At 40.0% G+C, this 12,301-nt stretch overlaps 1 protein-coding gene across 1 annotated transcript; it reads right to left on the reverse strand.

The window, feature by feature from the left end:
• Window positions 1-2,656: 2,656 nt before the first annotated feature.
• Window positions 2,657-11,277, reverse strand: mmd (monocyte to macrophage differentiation-associated). Its single transcript, XM_079252341.1, has 7 exons — window positions 10,863-11,277; window positions 9,207-9,288; window positions 8,961-9,121; window positions 7,048-7,122; window positions 6,860-6,961; window positions 6,698-6,767; window positions 2,657-4,097 (listed from the first exon to the last, which is right to left on the reverse strand). Exons 1-7 carry the CDS (start codon window positions 10,886-10,888, stop codon window positions 3,894-3,896), a joined length of 720 nt encoding a protein of 239 aa, XP_079108467.1. The 5' UTR covers window positions 10,889-11,277; the 3' UTR covers window positions 2,657-3,893.
• Between the last annotated feature and the right edge of the window lie 1,024 nt (window positions 11,278-12,301).

Here is a 12,301-nt window from a genome sequence, read left to right on the forward strand (position 1 = left end):
GATGCAGCAGTTTCACACACAGTGTAAATGAAAACATGATATGACTTAAACCAAATAGAAGATAAACGTTTGTCTTTGAAACATCTATCGTTTATGGACAATACAATCTCTTGGCAGCAACACAAACAGAAAAAGTTGGAGCTTTGTGATTAGCATCGGATGTTTGTGTAGCATCCTGTTGTCTAACCGCTGTCTGGGAAGTGAGGAAATCTGACTTCTTGATGCTCCAGATGGTTTATACGAGTGAAAAGTCTGGACCCCAGGTGGGCTGCAGTCCTGCCAGTGTTGGGAGTTTCCCTGCTGCAACACACTTGACACACACTTGTGCAGAGCTTGAGCAGATGGCCAAGGTAAACCCTAACTCTTTTCACTGATTTGAGTCAGGTGTGTTGCAGCAGGGAAACACTTGCAGGACTCCTGGTCTGGACTACGGGCAGGCCGGATTCTTGTCCTCTGAAGCCATGTTCCAGTGTGCTTTAGCGTCGTCTTGCTGCCGACTCAGGAGCCGTTTTCCACTTGGCCCCATTTTAAATGCCTTGTTCCAGATTAATAAAAAGCTTTATGAAGGATAATCATGGTTTGGCAGCCAGATTCTTATCCAATCACTTGTGCATTCATGTTGTTTAATCACTGGAGTGCAGACTGGTGGATGCAGGTGGATACTGGGCTGAAAACAGACCGGTAGGGTGCAGTGTTCAGAGTAGCAGCTAGCATAAAGCAGAACAACCAGACTCAGTGGGTATGTTTGACATGTAGCGTGGAACATTTGAGGCAGAATATTATCAAGTTATATTTTCATATTAGTTTCACTTAAAGACAAATTAGACCAGTTTGTGCAAAACAAAAAAAAAAGTGTGTGTGTGAGGGTGTATCGCACTGCGAATGAAAGTTTTATATATTTAAATTTAGTCTTTATTATGAAAAGGTATAAAGTTCGATTTTGATGACATCAACTCGTTTTGTCTGAACGAGTACGCAGGTGTTGCTACGTTTGTGGATTTTAGGGTGAACTGTTTTCACAGGCAGTATCTGCGTTTCAATTGGTTTGTTGCTAATTAAAAGCAATATTTTGACAAAGCACGGTTCCGATTTGCAGGTTTTTTTATTCAGTGATGTTAAGCGCCATATTTCACTTTGTTGCCAGGTAACGTTGTTTCAGGATTTTCACCAGGATTTTCCACAGTTTTCAAAGCCCTTCTAGGTCTTTTCTCAAATTCTTTTCTCTGTTTGCCCTCTAGGAAGGCAGCTCTATTTGTTTCTTTACTTGTGAACATATTTCTCCTCCTCTGTCCATACACACCGCGCCATCTTTACTTAAAATGAACTGGTCACATGACCCCCTATGCCACATTTGGTGACGTGTAAATGCAACAAAAAGTATCACTATTACACTTGCGCCATGTACTTCCAGATGAACACGTCTCAAAGCCACTTTGTGCATAAAAACTTATCATATTCAGGAGGTTTTTCCGTCATCAGTTTTTATGGCGATATTTAGGTTTTGCCCTGTTCTAGTGGTGATGGAAACACAGTGAGTGATTGCCAGCAGTCAGTCATGTTTATTTAATGCAGAACTAAGGGTCCAAAGTTTACCAGCGGCTAGTTTTGACCTTCAGTATTGTCTTCAGCGCACAGAGATTCCCTCAAATTCTTAGCTTTTGATATTGTACACCATTCTGTCCTACAAAGGTGCCAATCCAGGAGGTTTTCTACGTATCCGTGCTCCAACACAGCTGACTCGAATGAACGAGTCACTGTGCAGAACCTGATGGGGTGTTTCATTCGTTTAATTAAATTCATGTGTTGAAGCAGGAATAATTGTGGCCCTCATCAGACCAAATTGAACACTACTGCTGTACTGAGTACGCAGAGGTGTGTAATCCTGGTCCTGTCCAGCAGCTGTACTAAACCAGCTGAGTTTAAGCTACGCTGCAGGCAGATGAGCCGTTAGTGAAAACACCTGTTCTGAATGCAGCGGTAGATCCAACATGGCAGGACTTTTACTTTATGACACCTGGATTATAAAGCTCTGGTGAGCTCTTTAACGTCTTTGCAATGTTACCAAGCAACATTTTTACAATTTGTCTCCAACTGGTGGACCCCTGCAGGTCTTCCTGAGGGACTCAGCCTCTCTGAAGTGCTCCTGTGTCTCCCGTCACATTACTGACCTGTTACCGTTTTACATTAGTTGTCGCTCCCATTTTTCATTCTACCAGTTAATTTTCCAGCCTTTTGTTGCTCCTGTTCCAACATTTTCCAGATGTGTTCCTGCTGTTAAGGTTAAAAATGAACAAATTTTCTTCACAAAAGTGGTAAAATATGTTTTAACATCTATTATTTCTTCCTACTGGGAATAAAACGTGTTTGAGGTCCCAGCTTTTTAAAGTATCTTTAATGTGTAAAGATGTTGAAGCTCAATATAGAGGATATAAATTAACATGTTCATGATGGACATTAATGAGTTATTGCTTTAAAATCAGCACATCTCAAAACGAGTTCTTGCTTCTTAATTTAATCCAAATGGTCTCATGGCAGAATTTGTAACAATGCCAAAGATCAAACTTTTGATTTACACGATTTCCTTTTTTCGCTCCTTTGAACTATTTTCACACCTGAAATCCAAAAACAAAGCATTCAAAAGAAGTCCAGGCGTGGGGAATCATCGTCTTTATTGTCACATTACAAAGGTGATATTCAGTATAGTGCAGGAGCATTCATGTTTTATGCAGCACCATTAACAGCCAGTGGAACAGACCAGAAGCAAGAACTTCCCTGCAAAGGCCAGGAACATGAATTCAGCAGAGCAGAAGGTACAAACATAAAAAACCGAGTGGTTAAGGAATCATCGAGAAGAGCCATGATCATTACAAATATGCAGCGATTCAGTTTCAGACGTTGCTAGACGGGGAAGCAACAGAAAATCAGGAGTCATCGAGCAAATTTATGAAAATATTCATCCTCACAGTGCAAATCAACAACTGAAACATGAGTGGAGACAAAACACTGCACTACCGTACAAAGGCCGTGTACACACACTACAACACTGTTCACATTACAGATAATGCAGATAAGCTCATTTTACTGCCCTGAACTGATAATCTCCTCATTTTTGGCTCATTATTAACCTCAAAGGCGTCTCGTCTACACTTTCAAACACTGAGGATGGCTGTGTTACAGCATCCCGCCACCAGGGGGCGCCACACACCGACAGGAAATGCTGAAAGCGCCTGGTTACACACACTAAGCATGCATTTAAACTAAAAGTGCACAACTGGATCAGATGGGTTGAGAATGAAATCCATAAACATAAAGTTACTGAGACATTTTGATTGTTTTCTTCATAAATAACCAACAGAAAACAGTAAAAACCTTTAAATCTGCCGACAACTGAGGAATCAAATCTGTAATCAGATTACATTTTTAATCTTTTGATCGGTTAGTACCTGATTTTATTTTGAAAAATGTTTTATTTAGTTTCTGTGCAGTTGAACTTTTTGGTGTCTTTTACGATGAGAATAGTTTTGTGGGAAGTGATGGGAGCTAGCGTTTAGCACCTCGTTGGATGTTCAGATCACCTGATCTTTGTTTCAGTCCTGAATGTGAAAAGGGTGAAGCGATACAAAACACTCGCTAAGGAGTTTCTCCTCTATGTGCCATGGTTATCATGTGAAAAAAAGGTAAAAATTTCCTCCATCCCTGACAAAAGATTGAGGGTTTTTTTGTTTTTCTTCTTAGAAAATAGCTTTCAAATCATCCGGGAGACTGATAAATCCTGGTTAGAAAACGGTAAACAATTCCTGGTCATTGTTTTGGTAAACTTTTGCTGTTCTTGCAGCTTCAGTGGGCAGTGAAGGGCGTGTGTGTGTGTGTGCTGGACGGCTCTGGAGGGGGGGTCACGAGTCGAGGAGGGACTCTGCGCTGGGAGACTTGTAGAGGTATTTCCAGATGGCGTAGTAGTGCACGGCTGCGGCGAGCGCCACAAACACGTGCCAGATGGCGTGGGCGAAGGGAATGATGCCGTCGCTTTTGAAGAAGAACACACCGAGGCAGTAGATGAGTCCTCCGCAGGCCAGCTCCTGAAGACCATCAGTGTTGCTCTGCAAAACACATCAAGCAAAGGAACGGATAAGAGCTGGGGACGATGCATCCCTCCATCCCACCTGCTGCAGCTCAGTCCAGCCCCGCCTTTTTATCCTATTTAACCTTTATTCTACCCAGGACAACTACAATGATGACCTGGCAGTTTCTTCTCCTTTACTACCCGGTTCCCTTCTGTAACCTTCAACCATTTCAGCTTAATACTGGCTGCCTTTTATTTCTGGTTTTTGCCTTCATAAACCACATGAAAAACTAGTTTCTCCCCTCCATGTTTGTCTTTTTCCCCGTTAGACTTCACCGATTATTTCCACAATTTAAATGACTTTATTCACACGCCATCAAATCTGAACTGAAAGCACACAGTTAGAAGGATCAGCTGATTTTTCCGCAACTACATGAAGAAAAGTTACTCGTTTGAATAAAGACGTGCAACATCCAATCCTCCATCCTGAGCCTCATGCCGCTCAGGATGGAGGATTGGATCAGAGTCTAGATTGGATGCAGCCTGTTGGTTTTCCTTATCTAGACTATTTACTCTGAAGCAGCTCGTGTTGATGTGTCTGTAAAAAGCCCTGTGACGACACGGTTGTGAAGCAGCGTTGTACACATAAAGCTGAACTGAATTGAATCCACTTTGCACTAGGACACAGTAAACAGTGATGGTTTATAAACGTTCTGCCAGTTTAAAGTCTGAATTTGTAATGAGCTCGAAGCACGACAACCTGCGCGGTGAGGCGAAGATCGCTGCCCTCGTCCAGCCAAGCGGCAGGCGACATTCGTGCAGGTGAAACTTCGCCCTCGTTCACATAGACGTGCACACGACGCGATGCAACAACGTTGTTGCTGTCACATGACACTACAACCAATCAGCGAGGGTTTCTGTGACAGAAGAAGCAGAACCAGAATTTATCTGGATCGGCCTCGAGGTCCAACATCACATGACCAGATTCGCCAGGATGTTTCCTTGTTTGTTAAATAGGATCTTTTTCTTCCGTAAAGCAGAATTAACGGCACGATTTCTGTCAATTTGAGCGAAATCTCCCGACTCGTCATCCTTCATGCTTTATCTGTCGAGTACTGTAGTGAAATTCCCTCCGATATCGTAACCAATCAAACACACTGGAGACGAGTGATCAGAGAGCACGATAGTTGTCGCACCCCGTGTGTTTGCTTTCACCTGGAAGCCGTTGAATTTTGCTGTCGCTCGTGTGTGGAGCCTATAAATGAAGTTGGCAGAATGGATCGACGTAGCAAGCTGATTGGTGCGATTATAGATCAGAATAAATTTTGTATTTTCTGACCACCAGCATCTCTTAGGTCCCAGTTCAGGTCTTTACTGGATTTTATCTTGTTTTATCCAGCTTCTGTTCACCTGCTGAAGGTGGTTTTTTAGTTTGTTTTCGGTTAATAGCAGTTTATGATTATTTTGTCACATAAAAAACACTTTGACATTTTTTAAAGGTAAAACTTAAGAAATTAGAACAAATGTGAAAAAAGAGCACTAAGATCTTATTTAAAAAGTTCTTTTCTAAATTCTCTGCCAACACAGCTCTGGTCCAGCCCTTGATTTATGAGCCTTTTATTCACTAGAAAGATTCACAAATCAGTGTTAAGTAGCTTAAACAATAAATATGTTACTCTGAAAATGGTCAGGTACAAGAATTGTACTGAAATTTAGTGAAAAAGCAGAAAATATCCAGGAAAAAAAAAAAAAGCTTTAAAGCACCTTTAGAAAGCTGTGCAAGACTACTTTAAAATACTTTGACTGATTGGCAGAAGGATATATTGGACTGAAGCTGGAGTTGGGTTAAATAAATCCAAAACAAGAGCATGCAAAGCAAAGTTGTTGCCATAGTGACCACAAGAGGGCAGCAGAAGATAAGCCAGAAACACTTCTAAAGTCGCCGGTCTCAAACATGCAATCAGCATGTTTTTGTTTACCGCCTACAAGTAAATATAAACTATAAAATACGCAATTTGCAACACTTTAAACTGATTTTTTAATATGTTGTTGGAAATAATAACAGGTTGTTGGAGTTCTCAGCTGCAAATAGTCATCCATCCAACTTTTTATGATATGGATGACAAAACATTTATGTTTCTTACTTTTAGTAAAAGCATTTAAAAGAAAAAACCTGAAAAGTGCCTGAAAATAAATGTGGGGTGTCCAGCTCCGGTCCTGCAGGTCTTAGATGTTTCCCTGCTCCAATGCACTTGATTTGAACCAAACAGCTCTCAAAGTGATACCCAAGCACACTGACTTCAATGCTGAAGCGGGAAACACTGAAAACCTGCAGGACGGTGGCCCTCGAGGAGCGACTTTGGACACATCTGAAGTCGGTAAAAGGAAAAATCAACATCTTGTTTCTTCCTCTTTTTAAACAATTACAAAACAATCAACTATGACATCAGTTTAACATGTTTTTGCTATCAAAATGCACGCTAACCCCTCCCCACCTCATCAACATGGCCTCCATGCATTTCCCATTTATCTCTGCTGCTTTGTGAGTTTGTTTACACGCCAGCAACAGTCGCCTCCCTCCCACCCTGCTGCTGGGGGAATAAGTCATGCGCTGGATGGATTTAAAGAAAACGTTACCATTGACGTCACCACCGAAGCAGGAAAGAATCCCATCGTCAGATAGAAGGCCAGCTCGACCAGTTTATACCTGTCCAGATATGTCGACAGCATCAGCAGATTTGCTTTAACTCCACGTTTTATCTAAAGCAGCTTCACGTTACAGCAACGGCACAGACTCACTTTTCATGATAGTTGAAGACGTATATGGTTCCAGCAGCAGCCATGAGCCACACAAACCAGCGCATGTGTGCTGCCAGAGGGCCCAGTTCACGCAGGTTCAACCTGAGACAAGAGGAGAAGCATCCAAACTCAGTGTCCGCTCAAAACGCGTCGCTGTGGCTGGAAAGGGAGCTGCAGCCGGTGCTTACCAGGGTGTGTACGAGGCAGCGATGAAGAAGTAGATGACCACTCTGTCACACATGTGAAAGCATTGTTCCACCGACCTGCAACATATAAGCGGGTACGCATCCACGTCAGCGACGTGCACAACAGAAGCATTATGTGCACGTTGGCTTGTGGAACCCCCTTCCTTCAAGATAACAGGAAGTCATGTGGTGTCAGCGTGAAAAGGGAGTGAAATGTGACAAAGTGTGAAAGCGTGACACAACACTCCATAACAACAGACTCCTTTACTGGAAACAGACCTTCTGCCTTCCTGTGCTGGTAGCTTGTCGCTGGTTGGGACTGACGGTCACAGCGAGCTGCTTAGAGACGTTTATAACATGGTGGGAAAAGGGAAATGCATTTGGTTCAATCCATCTGGAATTTTTTGGTTTAAAAAAAAATCTCTTTTTTTCAATTAAATACAATCCATTAACAAATTTTGAATTTTTTTAAATTGTTTTTATATTGATCTTTTTACTTTTGAAATTAAGAAAAATGACAAGCAAATAAAGTTTTGTACATTTGTTTGTTTTGTTTTTAGTCTATAAAAATCAGCAATATTGAAGAATCGGGAGAATCGCAATTTAAATCAAATCGGCACACAAAAAACCAGAATCGAATCGAAATAAAAGCGTATCGTTACAGCCCTAATTTACAATGTCATTTGTTAGGATTCAACAACACGTCTCTTCGCCTCTGCTGAACCTCCGGGGGAGACTTGATCAGGTTCGGCGACGTCACACAGACCAGAAGCTGCAGCGATCTAAATGCTCCAACTCTGGTCCAGCTTTTCTCGTTCGTGTGGCTCCGGCACGGTGAAAAAGTCTAGTTTAATGCTTTCTTTGCACCACCTGTAATGTGTTTAAAGCTTCATGGGAAGCACTTTGAGTTGTGTCTGACATGAAATGTCAAACACACAAGCTTGGCTTATTAGTGGAGATGTTAGTTTCTTCATCTGGTTCATCAGAGCCAAGGTTTATGTCCGTTTATATGGTCACTTTCCTGAGAGATGGTTGGTTTTAGTGTGTGTGTTTCTGTGGTGGGGGTGTGATGTGTGCGCTTTAATTTTTGTTTTGTGCGTTTCCTTGTGTTTTGCGAAACAAAAACGTGATTATGTGAAGCAGTCTGAGTTGCTTTTATGCATGAAATCTGCTTTATAAAGTTTCCTTCGGTCACATTTCACTATTTTCCACAATTTACAAGTGATTCCAGTTTCACTGCCCAGTTTGCAAATTACATCCATGTTTTTATTTATCTATTTTGTATCATAAGAAAAGGACAGTTACAAAACTGTAATGACACAAAAGTTGTAAGTGTGGCAGAGATTCTAAACCCTTTGTGGGCTCATTAAAAATGAAAAACCTCCTCCAAAATTCACAAAAAAAACTGATTAAGCAACAAGAAAAAAAAGCAATCCAAGGATCTCTGACTAAACTAAATTCAGATGATTTTCTCTGCATGAGAATGAAGAAACCCTGTAAATAATGTAGCAGCATCCAGAGACCAGCTATCCCAAAAAGTGTCGTCCTTCTGTCCAATGTCACTTTCCTTCAGCTAAATCCTCTCACAGCGTCACCGTTTGTACCCCGATAATCATCCTTTATACCGTGTCTGAGACCTTTGGCATCACTTTATGGTAGAAACTTTTCTCAGTCCTGTTGAACACTATCTGACTTGTATCTGACTGGAAACCACAAAGTAATAAAACTACTCATTTTGAACTATTACACTGTAAAAAATGGTAGAAATATAAACAAGGTTTTTTTTTGCACATTTTGCAAAAGAGCCAAACAAAGATTTGACTTTCCTTTTCCGTTGTTGTTTTGTTGGATCCATTTTAAAGGGTAATATACCATTTTGGGACAACTTTCATTGGACTTTTGGTGTTTGTCCTCACCTCAGGTGACTCTTCTTCCAGGTGATGATATGAAACACAGTGGACACCAAGAAGAGGGCACACAGGCCCACGCCGTACACCCAGGCCGTGATCCTCTCCCAGCTGTTGTCAGACAGGCAGTGCAGCAGCGTCATGCCCACGAAGGCCGGCACAATGAGGAGCTACAGAGGTGAGGGAAAATAATTAATAATTCAACTGTGATTTTATGGCCTCAGCATAACAAATGAAGAGTTAAAAACCACTCACGGCATGAGTGTAGAAGTTTGCAGCATGTTCATAGCAGGTGGGCTGGTAGCGGCAGTTAGCAGAGGCCCGTCTGTTCATAAACCTGGAAAAACAGGCCAATCAAAATACGAACAACAAGGAAACAGATTCACACAGCCAGCAAAGAATGACACACACGGGAAATGAAACCTCCTCTGGGGTTGTGTGTTCAGCTCACGCTGTACACTTGTGACTGTGCAAGACATGAAGGGAATGCTTCTGAGAAATTTACCACAAGGCGCGCACAATGATAAGTGCTATCACAAGAAAATTGCAGAGACAAACCTGCATCTCAACCACAACCAAACCTAAGATATAAAACCCCATCTGTTTCCTTTAGAAAGTCCAAAGTCCTTACAGAGTCTTATAAAAACCACTTTATTGCACCTTAACTGGAAAGACAAGCCGTCAGAGTGCATGGACACATGCAGACGCTACAGCCGGTGATTGAAAATGGAAAGACTGAGATCTGCAGATATCAATGAGGCATGTGTGAAAAGCCGTAAACAGTTTCAGCCTGTTGACACGGCCATACCACCAGACTTCAGAGTCCTCAGGCTGCAACACGTCGGTCGACATGAAACACAAGTAGTTTCAATCATTTACCTGAAACATCTTCATGTCCACAGCAGAACGGGACTGCTTCTGTCATTTCGATGTCTTAAAGAATAAATCTAATTCAGCTGTAATTAAAGGAGAGCATTTTCTGCCTCTCCATCCCTACATACAAGATAAAATAATTTACTTAAATAACACAATCCTGTGTTATATAAAACAAGTCATTTCCTTCTATTTACTGTACATTTAAATTACATCTATTTGCATACATCATTACAAGAAAACATGTTTGTGGTTTAGACAGCACGACTGAAGAAATTTACCACCCATGCCTGGCTTTTAGGGGTGGGAAAATCGAATCAAAAATTGGAATTGGGATTTTTTTTTTCTTCACAATTTTAAAATCAATTTTATTGTAAAAATAAAAAAAATTTAAAAAAAAAAACAAAAACTTTTTTTCCCCCCCAAATAAAATTAATTCACTATAATTTATTTTTTTTTTTTTAAATCATTTTTATTGTTTTTATTTATCTTTATACTTGTCTTCTTGGGCATTATAGCAGCAGAATGATGGTCTGGCTCCTGTTGTTTTTTTCCTCATTGAAATGAAGAAAAATGACAAGCAAAAAAGAAAGAAAAAAAATTATACTTTTTTTTTTTTTTTTTTTTTAAATCTAAAAAAAAATAATCAAATAATTGTGAGAATCACAATTTAAATCGAATCGGCACCCAAAAAAATCAGGATCGAATCGGGACAAAAGCATATCGTCACAATTTAATTTAAATTACATTTATTTACATCAATCATTAGAAGCGAACATGTTTATGGTTTAGACAGCACGAATGAGGACATTTACCACCACTGGCTGGTTTTAAAAAGCATTATAGTATGATGAAATACATTATAATATATTTAATAATTGATTAATAATATTTATAATATAACAATAATAATAATTTATGATATAATTATATTTAATATATAATATTTATGGTATGCATTAAATCAGGCTAAAATGTCCCCAATATGAGCCCAAAAAAAATCCCTTATTTCAGTAACATTTGTGACAGTCCACCTACCTCTGGAGGCTGTTGACTCTCTTCATATCGGTGCTTTATTCACACCAGGGGGAAAGGAAAATATCTGCGCTACGACGGCAAACAAAGCAACAAAAGGCTCCTTTACACAAGGGAAGGATAAAACAATAAAAGTCCCGACAAGCCAAAGGAAACGTGAGGCCTAGCATTAGCTACCCAGCTAGCCTTCTGCTAATCATGAGCTAACTTCCACCGCCGCTACAAGGCACCGGCAGCGTTCATCCTCCCACTACAAAGGCACCATTTTAGTCTCTTTCTTAGTACCATTCTGGAGCAGATACGGAATCACTGCCTCATCTTTAAGCTGCAAATATCCATAAGCGCCAGTGGCTGTCAGGACTAACTTAAAGAGCCCCAAAAGCAAGTAACCCCGCCGGATTTTGTCAAACTGCTCCCCGCTGAGCGGGTCAGCAGAAAATATGAGTTTTGTTTTAGACCCGCAACTCAACTAGTGGTGAGACGCTGATTGACAACAAAACTAACCAATGAGCAGCGACAGTGCCGGCGCATGAACCAATCAGATGCGAGGTGGGTGTGGTCGTTGTAATGCAACAGTGGTAGAAAAATAGTTTGTTTTTCTACTTTAAACGCAATTGTTGCGATTTGCGATTCGCTCTATTATCCTCATTTTGAATAATATAAATATCCCTGCTTATTATATAATTGATTCTATTAATTATATTTTAATTATAGCTTAGGTTGTCAGCTCTAATAATGTGTGTTAAATTACTGAAGTTACATAAACTAATCATTTATCATTTAGTTTCACTAATCAATCCCACTGCTAAAACTTAAGCAACACTAAAGCAGGTTATCCACTATATGAAGACTTTTTTTTTCAATTTCATTCTTCCACTTCTTTTTAATACATTCCACTTTTAAATGGGGAAGCAGGCAAATAAACACACATGATCATAGGCTATTTCACAATCTTCTTTCCTGCATGTTTATTTATTGGGTTTTATTTGATTTTTTTTTTCTGTAAAACAATATAACTCAGAAACAGAATAATAATCTTAAAATAAAAGTTTGATAAATGACTAATAAAGCTATTAAATTCACAGTAACTGAGACAAGTTTTTGGTCATTACGCTAAATATCTGGTATCCATCCATTTACAAGGTTTTCCCCCAGGATTGTCCCATCGATAACCTTCTCGTGATTTGCACAGCAATTTGACCAGAAAGAGCAAACTTCTAATTTTTAAAATGTATACACTAATAGCTCCATTTCTTCTTTAACTTGCATACACAAATCTTACCCACAGCTGCAACAATGATGGATTGCAGTACTGCAGAAGATACTGAACATCATGTTACTTTTACAGAATTATCTATAAAAGAACACACAAACTGGACACAAATGTCTATTTTTCTATCTGATCTCACACCATCTTCCTTGTTTGGATTGCACAAGTTTAC

This window comes from Telmatherina bonti (genome assembly GCF_933228915.1).
Source record: "Telmatherina bonti genome assembly, chromosome: 14".
NCBI lineage: Eukaryota > Metazoa > Chordata > Actinopteri > Atheriniformes > Telmatherinidae > Telmatherina > Telmatherina bonti.